Source organism: Dendronephthya gigantea, unplaced genomic scaffold, assembly GCF_004324835.1.
Source record: "Dendronephthya gigantea isolate DGI-Jeju-01 unplaced genomic scaffold, DenGig_1.0 000378F, whole genome shotgun sequence".
Taxonomy (NCBI): Eukaryota; Metazoa; Cnidaria; class Anthozoa; order Malacalcyonacea; family Nephtheidae; genus Dendronephthya; species Dendronephthya gigantea.
The window spans coordinates 6353-24650 of NW_021163388.1; the positions used below are offsets into that span (position 1 = coordinate 6353).

The 18298-nt window shown below is 43.2% G+C and overlaps 2 protein-coding genes and 2 non-coding genes across 4 annotated transcripts; 2 read left to right on the forward strand and 2 right to left on the reverse strand.

Moving 5' to 3' along the window:
• Window positions 1-5759: 5759 nt before the first annotated feature.
• On the reverse strand, window positions 5760-6845 carry LOC114542689 (uncharacterized protein K02A2.6-like). The gene has a single exon (XM_028562181.1). The coding sequence runs from the start codon at window positions 6843-6845 to the stop codon at window positions 5760-5762; it is 1086 nt and encodes a 361-aa protein (XP_028417982.1).
• A 675-nt stretch (window positions 6846-7520) lies between these two features.
• On the reverse strand, window positions 7521-9200 carry LOC114542690 (uncharacterized protein K02A2.6-like). Its single transcript, XM_028562182.1, has one exon. The coding sequence runs from the start codon at window positions 9198-9200 to the stop codon at window positions 7521-7523; it is 1680 nt and encodes a 559-aa protein (XP_028417983.1).
• Window positions 9201-12471: 3271 nt separating this feature from the next.
• LOC114542697 lies at window positions 12472-12654 on the forward strand. The gene has a single exon (XR_003689730.1). It is a non-coding gene; the product is annotated as a U2 spliceosomal RNA (small nuclear RNA).
• Window positions 12655-12777: 123 nt separating this feature from the next.
• LOC114542695 lies at window positions 12778-12943 on the forward strand. Its single transcript, XR_003689728.1, has one exon. It is a non-coding gene; the product is annotated as a U1 spliceosomal RNA (small nuclear RNA).
• Window positions 12944-18298: the final 5355 nt, after the last annotated feature.

Here is an 18298-nt window from a genome sequence, read left to right on the forward strand (position 1 = left end):
CACAATCATAACTCATTAGTTAAGTTAAAATAGTAATAAATAACTTTTCTCAGTTTCAGTTGTTCTTGCTCAAGAAAAGGCAGCAAAGGCTGCTAAAGCAGCCTCTGGCAGAGCAGCTCCAAGGTGTTTCTTGTGCAAGAATTTGATGAAGGGACACAAAGAAGTGAAGGATTGTCCCAAAAATCAAAAGCAAACACAGCAGTAAAACCAATAAATATACACCAATAAATGTACATATTTATCTGAAAAAATATATAATGTGGAGTATTATAACATATAACATTAATAATATTATTATATACACAAATTGTCAAGAGCTATCCTCTTCCTCTACAAATCCTACAAAGTCTTCATTGTCTGTAGGTGGAAAATGACGTCTTATTCGTTCATATGCACATGTTGGTAAGGGATACCTTCTATTTCCCAGATGCCCAAAAACCAACCACACAAAACTTCTGTAGGCTGTGCTTCGATAGAATCTACAAATCATAGAGCATGTTTAAACATGTCAGTGTGTGATTGTGCATTTAAAATTCATTTGTATAATGTTCTTACTTATCTTTTGTGCTTGTTTGGCGGTATTGTTCTTTCTTCCTTGTGCGTAATTTGGTTGCCGTTAAACGAAGCGACCACTTGTCTAAGCACGCACTGTTAAATCCAGGATGGTCGACAATGCAAGATCGAGGGTTTTCCCTTTCCAGCTCCTGCATGACAAGCTCGCTATTCAGCTCTTCTTCACACTCTTCGATTTCTATGCAACCCTAATTTTCTTTAGCATTGTGAAGGAGTTCAATGCGACAGTTGCCACACTTACACCTGAAATAAAATCTGTAGTTATCGTACCCTGTGCAAAGTCACACAAACTAAGTCACGCAAAGCAAAGACACGCAAATATAAAAGCGGGGAAATATACCATTGATCTAATTCTTCGATACCATCAAGTCTCCTCAATGTTGAAATTCCTTTAAATGCTCGTCATAAGTTTGCCTTTTTTCACGCTAGTTAGCGAGCCACCCTTCGTCAGCCACCGGTTCATTAGCATACGGACCAAGTTCTGATGTTTGATGTCTCAGTTTGGAGAAGAAGCACAGGGCTAAACAGTCTATAACAAGGATACGTGACCCCGACTCTGGCATTATCCATCACAACCCTTTTGACATCTTGGGTACGTGGCAGCGGTACTACGAGCGGCTCATTACCACTGAGGTGTGTGACGCCACAGCACAGGAGCAAATGTTGGGTAACTTTAAACGCTCCCTCAGCAAGGCGGACATGGAATCTTGCAAGGGAAAATGATCCAGCCAGGAGTGCTTTTGGGCTCTCTCTGGAATGACACGTGGCAAGACCCCAGGTTCGGATGGCTTCCCCATGGAGATTATCCTCCACTTTTGGGATGACCTCGTTGCTGATCTTGTCCGTGTTTTGAACATTGCCTATGATGAGGGCTGCCTATCTGCCTCTCAGAAGCGTGGCCTCATCATAGTGTTATATAAAAAAGGTGACCATCTGGAAACCAAAAACTATCGTCCCATCAGCCTCCTCAATGTGGACTATAAGATCGCCACCAGAGCTTTGAGTGGTAGGCTGTTGCGTGTTATGGGATCCATCGTCGAGTCGGATCAGACGTGCGGTATTCCTGGTCGTACGATCTCGGAAAATCGAGTCGAGTACGCCGACCGATTGGACATGCCCTTGTCCATTCTCTCTTTAGACTAAGAGAAGGCCTTCAATCGGGTCAACTGGGCTTTCCTCCAGCGGGTACTGGAGCGTTTCGGTTTTGGCGATTCTTTCAGGCGGCAGATCAACCTTTTTTATATGAAAATCGAGTCTGCCGTTATTATCAATAGTTGGACTTCCTCTTTTTTCTCTCCCTCTAGGGGAGTTTGACAAGGATGTCCTTCTCTACGTGCTTTGCATCGCGGTTTTCGCCGTGGCCATCTGTGCCTGTCCAGATATTCCAGGAGTAGCCTTGCTGGGCCGTGACACTTTTTTTCAAGTGTCCTCGCTATGCCGATGACATGTCGATTGCCATCACGACGGATGGCTCTTTCGAGGCTCCTTTCAAGGTCTATGGAAAGTACGAGCTCGCCTCTGGTTCGAAGCTGAATTGCACAAAATCGAAGGGTCTTTGGTTGGGAGCTTGGAAAGATCGCCAAGACTCTCCATGGGGTATCCAGTGGGTCAAAGAACTCCCACTTCTTGGAGCCACCTTTAGCGCTGGAGACTATTCCGTTGCAACATGGGAAGCTCCTGTCGTGAAGGTTGAGTCTCTCCTAGCCTCATGTAAGGGTCGCCAGTTGACCATGCAAGGCAAGGCAAGTGTTATAAATACCCTTGCTCTCAGCCAAATTTGGCATCTTTGTCATAATTTTGTAATACCAGATTGGGCCTGTCTTCGCTTTAAGAAGGCAGTCTGGGGTTTCTTTTGGTCTCGCCGTAAAGAGCTTGTGGCCAGGAAAACTGTTTGTCTTCCCAAGACTCAGGGTGGGTTTGGAGTAAGAGACTTTGAACTGAAAGCGCTGGCGTTCTCTGTTCGATGGGTCCGACGCTATTTCATGCTCACCACTGGCAATTGTAAAAAAAGGCCTTTTTTAGTTTTTCTTGTACTTCTCTCTATCCAGCACAGTTCTTTGCTACGAGTAACCATACTGGTCAGTTACTGTCTCTCCTTCCTCCGTAGTATCAACAGATCGCATGTGCCCAGTTCACTTTTGACGGTGGAACTATATCGCGCGTTCCATCTCTTCAGTTATCCACTCCACGACCACGCTCTTTTCGATGTCACTGCATTGGCAAGTTCTTACCAACATATGGCCGGCTGCTACATCCCTAGACCGGCCCATAGTTGATGTGAACTGGAAGATCGCACGTGGAGTTCTCTACACCGCCTCCTGTCTGGTTACTTTTTTTGGGATGGCTAATATAGGTCTCCAATGTCATTGCCGTGCAGCTGATGAAACTCCGGAGCATCTCTTCTTTGAGTGCTCCTACGCTCAAATTCTGTTAGGATGGGTGCATTACCATCTCGTGCAGGTTGACAAGAATGTGGAACCCTTCACTGTTAAAGAGTTGTTTTTTAGCCTCTGCAAGCCGCGTCGTCCCGACGTCCCTATTGTCATCAAGTGGATGCGTCAGGTCGTCAAACATCACTTATGGGTCTCCCTTTCTCTCTGCATGCCCCTGCATGCGTTTCCTGCCTTTGTCCTGTGTTTTGTCAAGTCCGGTTTTTTTTGCAGACACAGCGGTCGCTTTAATTAGTTGTACTGCTGTTGCCTGTTTGTGATCCCATTTTTTGTTTAATGTTTGTTTTTGTTTTGTCAGGGATCCTACTTGGGAGTAGCCATTCTTGGCTTGCTTTCAGGTAGTTTTCAATTTGTAACTGGGGTTGAGACGGGTGCCCTACTGGGTGGCTTTGCTTGGCCTTGGGCTTCCTTTTCGGGAAGCAGAATTTTTTATCTGGTTTTGGGCCCATGGGCTGCTCATGTCGTTTCATGCTTACCACGCTTTTACATCATCCATCCACCATCCACGGTTGTTTCATGGCATGGGAGACAGGCTCACAACCTCTGTTGATCTGCGTCGCTTGTAGCGGCCTCCCTGGGCGTGGCAACACGAAGGGTTCAGGCTCCATTGCACCGTCGGAGTCGCCAAACCTGTTGTCGTTCTATCTAAAATAAGATCAATTGGTCGAGAATTTTGGTGAAGGGGCAATTTAATTGCTGGTCCTTCTTTTTTCTCTTACTGGAGAGAAAAGGAATAGTCTGCCTTTTCTGGTTCTCCATATTATTTATTATATTCTTTCTTTACTCTTGGGAGGGCAAAGCTTAGCCTTTGTTGGACTCTCTTCTTTTCCTTTTTTGGGAGGGCAGAGCTCAGCCTTTGCTGGACTCCCTTCTTTTCCTTTTTGGGAGGGCAAAGCTCAGCCTTTGTTGGACTCCCTATTCTCTGTGTGTTTTCTAGGGGGGACAAAGCTCAGCCTTTGCTGGACTCCCTATTCTGTGTGTGTTTCCTATGGGGGCAAAGCTCAGCCTTTGCTGGACTCCCTTTTCTTTTTGTTTTTCTGGGGGGGGGGGGGGGCAAAGCTTTTGCTTTGTTGTACTCCCTTTTCCGTGTGTTTTTGGGAGGCAAAGCTCACTCTTTGCTAGACTCCCTTTCTCTGTTTTTTGGAGGGCAAAGGGTTAGCCTTTTTGCGGGACTCCATTTTTTTTCTGTGTTTTGAGAGGGTAAAGTTTTTTCTTTACTGGACTCTCTGTCTTTCTTTTGAGCAAGGGACTAGTTTTTGCTTTTATGGTCTTTTGGCAGCAGTTTACTTCTTTTCTTTGAGCTGAGGAGAATTAAGTGTGTACTACTTGATTGTATTATTTTTAATTTGAGCTTCTACTGTTCAAATATATTACTACTGTTTGGACAAGTAGGGTGTATTAAACTTTTGTGTGTGTATAATTATTATATATTGGTCATTTGCTACAAACAGTAGGTATTTGATATGATTCCGAAAGGTTTCCTGGAAAATCTGTCCGTTCAAAGTCAGTATCTTCAGTACGCTTATCGTGTCGTCGTTCCTAACTGGTCCTGGTTTAGTGTCGGATTCTGAATTTTCTGATGAACTGACCAATGGTGAGTCGAATACTTTGTATTCTGATAGTTCTCGTACAGCAACTTCAGGCGTGGAAGATGAGAATTCAATGACTTCCTTCTTTGCTAGTCATCCTGGACATGAACCGAGCTCTCTTGAATTGGACTTTCCCCAAAATGTTCCTCGGGTTACAAAAACCTACTTCTGATCCCCCTACTTCTGTACCAGAGCCATTCCAGTCTTCTGAAGAATCCTTATTTACTCATCGCATTTTTCAACGATCTTCTCCTTTTGGAGAAGCAGTCTTGAATAGATTAATTAATCTTATAATTTAATTGTTACCAATAATACTGTTTAATTAATTGTTGTTTTATTCTAAATTTTATTATGGCTGAGAATACTATATCCCTAATTACACTGAATGTACAAGGTTTTCGTGATTCGACAAATCGTTCTGTCTTATTTTCCTGGCTCAACTGTGTTGAAGCAGACATTGTTTGCCTAGGGGTGTAGGGGTGTAGCTATTTTGTTCAAACCTAGCTTTCGTCTGGTTTCATCTTCTTCCAATGATTTTGGTCGATGGTGTATTGTTACATTTTCTAAAGATAACACCGAATTTCAGGTTGTTTGTCTTTATGGTCCAAATAAAAAAGTGGAGGGGGAAAAATTTTTTGCTGACTGATTGCCTTGCATTGATGCATCTCTTCCTCTTTTCTTGGCTGGTGATTTTAAATACCGTTGTTGATGCATCAATAGAACGTTGTGGTTGCAATCCTTCGTCCCCTTGGGCTTATGATTGGCCACGGTCTTTACAACTTCTTACTTCTGAATTGAATGTCAAAGATATTCGGCGTTTAAAACACCCAACAGCTCATGAATTCACTTGGCGTCGCACTAATGGGGCTCAAGCATCTTAAAGTATTTGACATTGATATATATCCTTTTTTCCGTTCAGACTGTTTCATGTAGACACTTCTGGCCTATATTACGATCTACGTATAACCGCCTAAGTCACATGCAGCCCACATATATATATATATAATATAGTGTATATACACTATTACACTAGGACCCAGTCCGTCACTACATTATAATGTTACATCCTTTTTTCTATACAAGTTGTTAGTTTTTTGTTTTTTTTAAACTAAAACAAAACCGTAACGTTTCTTTGTTGATTCCTAGTTCAGTTCATTTCGAAATCTCTAAACCGTTCTGGCAGTTTAATACTTCTTCCCGAGCGTGTTCTTCGCATGACCTCCTCTGCCCGGTCTTGTCTTGGTTCAACTCTGTCCAAGCCCTCCAACGGACGACACTGCCCGGTCACAATCAGTGGTTCTTGATCATCTTGCCCCCGAACATCTACTTCGCGACCCATCAGAGGTTCATTCGTCTTTCGGAGATGCCGTCGATTTCTACAATACACCTTACCACCCTCAGTGACCACCTCATACGAGCGAATTCCAACCTTGCGCTGTATTTTTGCCTTCTGAGCTCCAGTTCTCTCTTGGCTTGCCGAAACTATTCTCACTGTTTCCCCTCGTTTCAGCTCGGTTAAACCTCTCGTACCTCGATCATAATACTTCTTTGCCCTCAATTGACGTGCCTTGATCTTCTTTATTACGTTATTGACTACTTTCGGGCGTAACAGTGCCTTGGTGGTTGGTAAAAGCGACTTTGTGCGTCTGCTCATCAAACGTTGCACTGGGCTGCTTCCCAGCGACTGAGTGGGAGTATTACGATAACGTAACAACGCCAGATATGGATCACTCCCAGTTTTCTTCGCTTTTTTCATCAACTGTTTAGCATCCCGAATTGCCCTCTCAACTTTACCGTTGCTCTGCGGGTATCTTGGAGATGATGTGACATGCTCGAACTTCCACAATTTTCCAAAGTTCTCGAACTCTTTAGACGAAAGCTGAGGTCCATTATCCGTCATCACTACGTCTGGAATCCCAAATCTTGCAAACTGGGCTTTCAGCTTACGTATAACGGCCTTCGATTTCGTACCCTCCAACAGATCAATTTCCCAATAGCTTGAAAAGTAGTCAACCGTCAGCAGATAATCACGACCATTGAACGTGAAGATATCCACTCCCACTTTAGAACATGGTCTTTCCGGAGGATCATGGGGATGCAGCGGCTCTTTTGACTGTTTACTATCGAACGCCCGACAAGTCTCGCACTGTTGGACATATGCTTTCACTTCGCTGTTCATTCCAGGCCAATAAAGGCACTCTCTTGCTCTTCGTAAACAGCTCTCGATCCCCATATGCGCTGAATGAAGACGTTTGTTCATTTCTTGGCGCAAACTCTTTGGTACAACCACTCGTTGTCCCCGAAACAGCAGCCCATCTTGGGTAGACAACTCGTCTCGCATCGACCAATAAGGCGTCATCTGTACTGGTAACTGCTTCTTTTTCTCTGGCTAACCGTTCCTTACCACTTCTATCACCTTTTGCAACTCGCTGTCGTCTACTGTATGAGCTTTAATATCATCAACTCTGGCCGCTGAGATTGACAAGTATTCTGTCATGTTGACTGTCTCCACTTCTCGCTCAAACGCTGTCGCCTCTTCTGGTGAACCATGCGCTCTGCTTAGAGTATCGGCTAACTCCATTTGTTTTCCCCTTCGGTAAACTATTCTCACATCATAGAGTTGAACCCGTAACAGCATCCGCTGCAATCGCTTAGGCGTTTTGTGAAGTTTTTTTTTTACAATCACCTCCAAGGGCTTATGATCCGATTGCACAGTCACCGTCCGCCCATACGTATATTGATGAAACTTCTCTAGACCATACACCACCGCCAACAGCTCTTTTTCAATCTGAGCATATTTCGTCTCTGCTTCGGATAATGCACAACTTGCATAGGCTATGGGTTGACCATCTTGTATCAAAACAGCTCCAAGTCCTGTTCCCGAAGCGTCACTCTGTACGGTTAACTCTTACTCCGCCTCATAATATTTCAGCACAGGCGCTTTGGTTACCAGCTCTTTGATCTTCGCACAGGCCTGATCATGCGTGTCTAACCAGGTCCACTCTGCATCTTTGACAGTTAACTTCCTCAAGGGCTCGCAGACTCGCTCAACATAGACAAAATTACGAGGTAATTCACGAACCCACCCAGTCGGCGCACACACAAGAACATCCTTGGGTTTTGGCATCTCTAGAATGGCTTTAACCTTTTCAGGATCAGGCTTCAAACCTCTGTCCGTTAGTAAATGTCCAATAAAGGGCACTTCTTTTCCTTTAAATCTTACTTTCTCTTTATTCAATTTAACGTTATGATCCAAGACTGCCTCTTCATCGTTTTCACCTTCCCCAAATACTAGTATATCATCATGTATGGATATGACCCCTGGCAGACCTTCAACCACTTGCTGCTGGCGCCTTTGAAATTCTTCTGGGGCAGATACCAATCCGAACGGTAATCTCAACCACCGAAATCTTCCAAACGGCGTGTTAAATGTTGTAAGAAAGCTACTCTCATCATCTAACTCGACATGCCAGAATCCGTTACGTACATCAAATGTGCTGAACACTCTAGCTCGGGTAATCTCAGCTAATACTTCGTCAATCGTCGGGATTGGGTAGTGACTTCTTTTCAACACTTCGTTCAGATCTTTAGGATCTATGCAGATTCGTAAACTGCCTTTCGGCTTCCGCACCACGACCATGCTTGACACCCACGACGTTGGACTGGTAACTTCCTTCAAAACCCCCAACCGCTCAAGTCGAGATAATTCCTCTTTAAGCTGCTTCTTGAGTGCTACAGGAACTCGTCTTGGTGGATGAACGACAGGCTTAGCAGTTGGGTCGATTTCTAGCACGTACTTTCCGTCAAATTTTCCAGTACGAGCAAACACTTCTGGAAATTCTTTCACCAACGACTCTTTGGTTAGCACTGGAACAGATTTCGTCTTACCATTCACTGCCATGATGTTTTCATATTTAACTTCTATAAGATGCATTTCTTGAACAGTGCTGCTTCCCAGCAACGGTACACATGACGCCTCTATGACAACAAAATCCACTTTATAACTTTTACCCGTTTTTGGATTCATAACAGATAACTGACATTGTCCTATTGGCTTAACCATAGACTTGTTGTACATTGACAAAATTTTGTCTGTTTCCTGAAGCTTACACGATCCCACCGACTTTTGAAGGACTTTAACTGGCATGACGTTACATGTTGCACCACTATCTAATTGGAATTTCACGGGTCGATTTCCAATGTTCAGTGTGGCGAAAACTTTCTTTGAAAAACACTCTTGCGACACAGCATGCACTTGCGATATACGTACGTAATCTACCGTCGCTAATTCGTCAAACTCTGATTTGCTATCACTTTGAACTTGATTAACCCTCGATTGTCTATGTTTTGTTGTTAGGCATTGTGCGGCAAAATGATTCAACTTATTACACTTTAAACACCTTTTACCAAGCGCGGGGCACTTTTGTTTATCTCGCTCATGCTTTCTACCGCAGTATCTGCATACTATGAAGCTTTGTTCCACTTTCTCTCCACTGCCTTCTCTATTTGCAAGTTTGCCTTCGCCTCGTTTAAATTTTACACTGTGCAGTTCATCATTAATTCGCTCTGTTTCATGGCCTCGAATCATTTTTTCCTTTCCTTTGCGAGTTCTGAAGCTCGACACGCTTCTATGCACTTTTTTAGATCTAAATTTGCATCTTTAAGTAAATTCTCTCTTAAATTATCATCACAAATTCCACAAACAATGCGGTCCCGCACCAAGGACTCTGAAAGCTGTTCGAAATTGCATGTGGCCGCTAAAATCTTTAACTCAGTTACGAACTTCTCTATCGATTCATCGATTCCTTACACTCGCGTAAAGAATCTATATCGCTCAACCGTCTCGTTCTTCCATTTCTTCCTTCCATCGTCGCCAGGTCTGCGGTAAATCATTTGAATCAAAATCCATTTGTCCCGGCGGTTTTAATTGTATCATTCGGACTTCTCCAACAGCAGTTTTCGTGCTTGTCGCCATTATATAGCTCCCCAACTTAGACTTTCACACCTGACACCATGTTTCATGTAGACACTTCTGGCCTATATTACGATCTACGTATAACTGCCTAAGTCATATGCAGCCCACATATATATACACTATTACACTAGGACCCAGTCCGTCACTACATTATAATGTTACACAGACCATTTGTATGTCTGATCAAGATTTCTTTATAAATTCTCTGGATCGTCGTCTCTCTGATCGTGATTCTGCATTGTGCGAAGGAGAAGTTACTCTTGAGGAATGTCGTGTTGCTCTTGATAGTTTTAAAACTAATAAGTCTCCTGGGATAGATGGTTTACCATATGAAATCTATAAGAAATTTTGGAATGTTCTCGGTTCTGATTTGGTCGATGTTTATAACTCTTCTTTGTCGTCTGGTTTTCTCTCATATACTTAACAGACTGGTTTAATTACCTTATTATATAAAAAGAATGATTGTATGGATACTGGAAATTGGCGTCCCATCTCGCTGCTCTGTGCCGACTATAAGATCCTCTCCAAAGTATAGACGAATCGTGTTAAAGTTGTTCTCGCATCTGTGATATCCCCTGTCCAAATTTGCGAGGTTCCTGGTCGTTTTTCTGGAAAGAATGTTCGTTTGCTACAGGATATTATGAATCATGCAAATGAAAACAATATTGGTGGGGCATTGATTTCCTTAGACCAAGAAAAGGCATTTGATAGGGTTGAATGGTCATTTCTTGAAAGAGTTTTGGTTCGGATGAATTTTGGTCCGGTTTTTTGTTCGTGGGCTCGTTTACTCTATTCATGTGCTTGTCAATGGTTTTACCAGTGAAGCTTTTCGTGTTACTCACAGTGTTCGTCAGGGTTGTCCGTTATCGGCACTTTCATATATTCTTGTTGCTGAGACAATCTCGAGCGCAATTCAGAAAGCTTCTGATATTGATGGTTTCATCCTTCCAGACGGCCGATGTGTAAAGCTATTCCTGTATGCGGATGACACTACTGTGTTTGTGAGATCCGACTCGGCTCTTCAAGCACTATTTTCCCTTTTTGCTCGATATGAGAATGCGTCCGGAGCCAAATTGAACATTTCTAAGAGTCATGGGCTCCTTTTTGGTCCTTGGAAAGTTCATCGTCCTACAGTCCTCTTAAAGTGGTCAAATGAATCAGTAATCATTCTGGGTTGCTGTCTGGCTAATGATGATCAAGTTGACTGGCAATCTCTTCTAGATAAATTCGAAGATCAATTAACCCTGTGGAAACACTGACAACTGTCGTTTCGAGGTAGAGCCTTGCTTGCTAATACACTTGGTCTTTCTTTGTTTTGGTATCAACTACCATTTTTGACATCCCAAAGACAATTATTTTCCAGATTAATAAGATCCTCTTCCCTTTTATATGGCAGAAGAAGCGCAAATGGCTAGCTCGTTCTTCTGTCACTCAACTAGTGTCTTCAGGGGGCCTCGGGGTGGCAGATGTTGCACGTAAGCTCCTGTCTTTACGAACAGTCTGAATTCGACCTTACTTAGTGCCTGGTTTGCTTTTTTTTATTATTACATCAGTTCTATATTTGGTTCCTCTGTACATGATCTTTTTTCACGTGACCATATACCTGTATATCTCATTAAGAGGTTACCATCCTTTTATGCTTCCATTGTTCGAGCGTGGGTTGAGCTACACTGCACTTGTGTGCAAGGTGTTTGGACTATTCCTTCTCCTTTTGGTGCTCCTTTACCTATTAGTGAATTAACCGCCTCATCTGCCTATCATTTCTTTCTCATGAGCAGCTAGTGCCTCACCGTGCCTTTGCAAAATTTCAAGACTAGGGGGTTACTGTTCAGTGGAACGATGCCTGGTCGAGTCTTAATCTTTGGCGTTTTGTTAGATCAGTGCAAGATAGTTCTTGGTTATCTTTTTATGGCATTCTACCCACTGCAGACCGTCTCGTTCGCTTTGGAATGCAAGTTGATCCCAATTGTTTTTGTGGCCAACAAGAAACTTTGTTACATCTTTTCATGGAATGTCCTTTTGCAATGGCCGTTTTTGATTGGTTCTTTCAGTGCTTTCGCCATTTTAGACGATCCATTTCTCCATTGTCTCCAACTGTTATTTTGTTTGGTTTCTCCTCTGGGGCAAATACTCCTGTAGCATGTTCGGCCCTGTTGGGGATCCTTCGTCATCGCATTTGGATTGCTCGAAATGCTTACCGTTTTGAGCACATTGCTCCTGATGTTCTAATTTCCCTACGGGAAGCTCGGTCCACTTTCCCTTTCTTGGTTCGCATGCAGAAACGTCATTGTCTTACGACTCGCTTTGAACATGATTGGCTAGCAGACGAACATATTGGTTCCATAAATGACTTGAACTGGATTCACTTTTCCCGTGATTTCATTTCTTAATCGTATTGTAACTTTGTTCCTCAATGGCCCAGCGGTTACTCTTGTTGATTTACCAATGGTGTCCGATGAGTTGTTCCTTGTCTTTATTTGTTCTTCCTTGAAGCGGTGGTCGCCTTATGGGAAAGTACTGCCGTTGTCTTCGAAGTTGTATTGCTATGTAATTTGTTTTGTCATGTCATGTGGCATGTTGTGTACTTTGTACGTGACTGTCCTCCTAATTTTGGCCTGTGGTTTGGTCGAGGTTTGCTTCGGCTGGGCTGCACAGGTGACCACCGTTAGGTGAATTTGTGTGTGGCTCATTCCGACTTCAGTTTACCTATCATCATTTACGGCCATTCACCGTCATTAGAATATCACTTGCGTGTTGTCTCATGGCACAGGGGAGAGGTTCACATCCTCTGACGATCTGCGTCACTAAGTAGTGGCCCCCTTGGGTACGGCGATTGCACAGGTCTAGTTTCCATTGCACCGTCGGAGTCGTAAGCCCATCGTCGTTCAACTCAAAATAAGATCAAGTGTAGTATCTGTTCTTATCAGCTTAATATCTGATACGGTAGGCAATGCCTAACTCATATATTAAACTGATTTTTGGCCTTCGGCCCTGGGATTGAAGCTTGCTTCGCCCTGCCTACGGGTTGTCTCGGTATTGCACTACATCTGAGTACGGCCCTCTTCCCCTCAACGGGGGAAGAATCATTTCACTATAAGAAAAATATAAATTCAAAAACTCGCTCAGAGTATACTGAAGTAACACCAGGCGTATATGATAAGGTCATATACGGCCACGCTGCCACAAAAGCATACTTACCTGACGCGAGAGGCACCTTGATCAACTAGGAGGTCCTCTCAGGATGAGGCCCTTTCATTGCACTTCGACTGGGTTGACACTCCTGCGATTACCCCTAATGTGGGTAACTCAAGCCTATAATTTTTGGTAGTGGCGACCTGCGTTCGCGCTTGTCTCATTCCCTTCTTCGGCCTCTTATTCACAATTCCAAACTCAAAAATCGAAAAACAAGTCTAAAACTCAGAAGCAGCGACAATTATTAATCTGCCGCGTGCGTGCATGTGAAAGCTAATAACCACTTGATTTTTTAACAATGGTGCCGCCGGGTTGTCACAAGTTATTAAGTGTAACCGAATCTCGGAAAATCGTTTGAAATTCGACACCTATTGATCAGTTCTCGCTACCGATCGACGGATAGCATGCCGGTACTATTTATGCATATACTACCACCGCTACGGCAGCGTCGAGAGGTTCGTCACACCATATATAACAACGTCTCGGATAGCACATAGCAGCAAATGGCGCCGGCAGTATACCGCATAGCATCATGCACCACAACTCTTGCGAGGGAACACATCGATGTAGATAAATAAATAAATAGCCAACTATCTATTGGAACTGTGAAATCATATGACCGAAAACTGCAAAAAACAGCTTTTGACGATCGAACATTCACCAACTATCGACAATAATATATAATGGCCGCTCGGCGGCGGCAGCAAAGCATGACCGTGAGGACGTCTAGGCAAGCATAGGCGGCCCGCCGGCCTCGCATCGAACCCGTTCACGAAATAATGAGCTGCAGCGACATTGCTTGGCTTCTTTCTGTCGGGGACTGATTCTGCTCACTCGATCGCACACCACCACCGGGTCGAGCGGGCTCGCCGATGCCCCATAAAGTCGTGGTGGCGAGGTGAAAATGGGTTATCACTTCTTAGCCTTTTGGCTAAGATTTTACAAAGTGATTCCTATTCCTTGGTTTGTGCAAGCAAGTTCAAGCAAGTTCAAGTGGATCCAATCAAGTTCAAGTGGATCCAATCAAGTTCAAGTGGACCCAAGCAAGTTTTCCTGTTCAAGTTCCGTTCCTGTTCAAGTTCTGTTCCTGTTCGTTTCTCTTCTGGTGTCTTCAGTGGTTTTCTCTGTTGGTCTTCTGGTGTTCTGCTGCTGGTCCTCGGTTGGTTCCTTGGGGGTCCCGGACCTTGGTGTGTGGTTTTCTTGGCGTGTCTTTGAGTGGACAACAACGCTTGTTAACAAGTGGTTAACAAGCGAGGTAACTTTTTTTTGTGTTTGGAATCAATATGAAGATTCTGTTTTTCAATTGTACCGTTAATGTTGACTTACCGCATGTGGATGGAGCTTGTGTAACTGTAAAGGGGATAATCGAGGAATTTCATCGGCAAATGCCAGAAAATTTTAACACTTGTCTAGAAGCATTTGTGTTGTTATCCCAGCAAAAAGTTTGTATCACATGCCGTTCTGCCATTAATATGGAGGAATTTTGCAACTTGGGTATAACATTTAGGGGCTTACCTATAACATGCTTCCCTTATCGTACTGCAAAATATGTTCAAGTAACTCGTCTGAGCTATGGAATCTCAGAAGATATTGTCCGTACTGCTTTAAGACCATTTGGAACTATTTTGAACCTTAAGATGGATTCCTTTCACGGGGTTTATATACCGAGGTGCGAAATGTTCTAATGAAAATTAATTCCCCAATACCATCTTGAATCAATATCGCTGGTCATTGGTGTGGCATCTTCTACCACGGGCAGGTTCAAACCTGTTTTCATTGTAAAAAATCTGGGCATACTGTGAAGGATTGTCCACAGAAGGAACCTGCTGCTATGGGTCATACTGATGTCCTTCCTCCTACGGAAGATGCTCCGGTTATGGAAGATCCTCCTCCTCCCATTGTCAATGAGACCGTAAAAGAATCTCTCCCCCACAAGGAAGAGTCTCCATCTGTCAAATCATCCATTGTAGAACCTGGAGTCTCCTTTTCAACTGTTGCTTCAAGGGGTCTAGCCTCTTCAGAAGAAAACGCAGCTTTTCCTGAGAAAATAGCTGAAAAACATGTTCACTCTCTGATGGTGACTCAGGAAGTGATCCCTAAAGTCCCTTCACAATTGCCTCTTTCTACTGCCACCTTACCACCTTTTCCATCGGATAGTGATGTGGAATCCCGAATATCGGAGGGTGATGATTCTTCACGTTTGAAGGATGTAAAACGGAAGTCTTCTAAGTCGAAAGATTCTCTCTCTCTATAGAAGCCTATGATGGTGAAGATGAACAAGTGGATAGCGATAATGATGAAAAAGATAATGAATCAGACCCCCCTTTGGAGCCTGTTGACCCGTCACGAAAAGTCTCGATTACGATTGACTCTCCTTTATCACAATTTCCTCCGAGCCTCCCTCGTTCCCAAGCAAAATCTGCGAAATCCTCTCAAGAATTGGATTTGATATCCTTCGTATCTAAGAAAACTCATCCCCGTCCAGTAGTTGGGTCTAAAAAAAACAATCATAAGAATGAAACTATATTTTTTATCCTTTATATGGCCTTGTCAATGCTAACATTAAATATTCAAGGTCTTGGAACGTCAGTTAATCGAACTACTTTGTTTTCATGGCTTAATTGTGTCAAAGCAGACGTTATTTGTCTTCAGGAGACACATTTTATTTCCCAAGAAGAGTTTGTTGAGTGAGTTCGAAAGGAAACAGAAGTTGGAAATAATATACATAATTATTCTGTTATGTCATCTCCTGGTTCGAATCGTAGCGCTGGCGTTGCGATACTGCATAAACCTTCATTTCAACTGGATCACCTTGTTTATGATAAGAATGGTCGGATGGTGACTGCTTGCCTTTCCGAGTCTGCTAGCGAATCCTCTCCGGTACAGATTATGAACCTCTGTTCAGACTAGCTGACTTTTCCTTGACATTATTATTTACATTTAAAGTTTTTTGGGACAGGACCTTTCTTTCTTTGTTTTGTTGAGTTCCAGAATATAATTGGACTATACACGCACTAAGTAACTAGTACGGGAGCTCAGGTTCCGGGAGAAAGTGACATGACATTGCCTGGATGAAAGCTTGTTTTAGAGAACCTTTTTGTAATTTTTTTATGTATTCCGGATTTTTCGTTGAAATTATATTGATTTAAATGGTTTTTGGTTGTATTTTTTGTACTAATTTACTCCCACTACGGCTGGGATGGCCCCAAAGCTGGTTGGAACATTAAATGGTCCTTCTATGTCGGATTGAACTGGTATATATCGACTTGTATTTTTTTTACTACATGTGTTCTATAATATTGACATTATCATAAACATGGGTGATGAAGACAATGTTAGTGGCATTGCCATGGGGTAGGCTACTGGGGACTCGCAAACATGTATTTGAAGTAAAAGATCGGTTGTTAAAAGACGAATTACTACAACGTTACGCAAATTGGACGAATTTGTATCGAAATCTGGTAGTAGAACGATGATAAAAGGGTATGTAAATAACTTATCTGAGTATTTGAAAGAAGCAGAAATACTCAATAATGGGCTCCTTGTGCTGGTGCATGAAAGTGAGCATAAAGTAGTCTTAAATTGGTATGAAGAACAGCTAGAAAGAGTCGAGGATGCCAAATTGCTGGCTGAAAACCATCTTGAGGGACGCTTACATGAAGTACAAATTGAACTCGAAACGAGTTGACACTCAAGTGAGTCCAGTGAACATGGTAATGCCCCGTTTTCATGTGAATGGCACGCTGGTGGTGGACCACTTAAATATATCTCAGCAGAATGTTAACTTGAAGGATGTTAAGTCTAAATGGCCTCATTTAAAGGACATAGACATACCGGAAGCGAGTGGTTGTGAAGTGTCCTTACTCCTTGGCAGTGATTGTTCTGCCCATAGAGACAAGGTGTGGTCCTAGGGGTACACCTATTGGTATTCGTACAAAACTTGGCTGGATGATAACTGGACCCCTTCCTGGTTATGATCGAGAGTCACAAAGTGTTTTTCATACTTATATTCGATCACCTGACAAGGAGTTGCATGACCGTGTCAAGTCTTGGTGGCGAACAGAGGAGTTTGGATGCAGGTACGACGCGGAGATCCAAAGATCCATCAAAAATGAAACTGCTATGAAAAATTTGAAAGATTCTACTAGAAATGTTGACGGAAGATATGAAGTTCCACAACTCTGGAAGAAGAGCGATGGTGATGAAACGGTTGCAACGAGACCCTAAGTTAGCTGAAGCATACAAGGAAACAATTCACAGTGACCTTGAAAAGGGCTACATTAAAAGAATTGAGCCTGACGAAATTGCAAATGATGAAAAGCAATGGTACTTGCCCCACCACCCTGTACTGAACAAGAACAAGCCTGGGAAAGTTAGACGAGTGTGTGACGCTGCCTGCCGGTATCAAGGATCCTCACTCAATCATCGTCTTATATCTGGTCCTGATCTTCTTATTAACTTAACAGGGATATTTACGAGATTTCGTAAAGAGCCGATTGCATTGTCAGCCGATATTGAGGCTATGTTTAGTCAAGTTATGGTGCCCAAAGATGACCAACCTGTGCTACACTTGATCTGGCGTGATTCTCCTAACTCGGAAACGGAAATCTATCAATACCAAAGGCATATTTTTGGAGCTAAGTGTGCGCCTACTTGCTCAAATTACGCCCTTCGTCGAAATGCAAAGGATAACGAACATGAGTTTCCTGATGCTGCAGCGGTAATTGAACGTAATTTTTATATGGACGATCTCTTTAAGTCTGTTGATTCTGTTGCAAGAGCCATCAAACTTTGTAAGGAACTTATCGAGTTATGTCAGAAAGGATAGTTTCGTCTAACAAAGTGGATTTCCAATGATTGCGGTGTGATCGAGACGATTCCAGAAACCGAGCGAGCTGCTTCTGTCAAGACACTGGAAGAATAAACGGACATGCCCGTAGAGAGAGCCTGGGTGTAGGGTGGAATACCCAAACAGACAGTTTTGTGTTTAGTGTTAAACAAAAACAATCAGCCTACACTCGAAGACAACTACTTAGTGCCATTGCGTCACTGTTTGACCCGCTAGGTTTTCTCGCACCCTTTGTGGTTAGAGCGAAGATGTTACTTCAAAAAGTCTGGCAACTTGGTTTGACTTGGGATATGATCAATTACCTGAAGATGTGTTGGCAGAATGGCGATTGTGGGAAGCTGAGCTTCTGATGCTGGAGCGATTTTCAGTCCCAAGACTTTATCAGCAAGTTGATACGACACCCATCATTCATCGCAAATCGGATCAGCGAGATTCTGGACGCAACAGAAGTTAACCAGTGGCATTATTGCCCAAGTAAGTTAAACCCAGCAGATGACGGTACATGTGGACTTCGAGTTTCATCCCTCACAACAATTTCTCGTTGGCTGAATGGACCTGAATTTGTGCTGGCTGATGAAAAAGAATGGCCCCACGACGTCACAGTCAAGATGGTTGAAGGAACGCCTTCCGACGATGGTCAAGAAAGTGATCATCATTTCGCAGGCAAAAC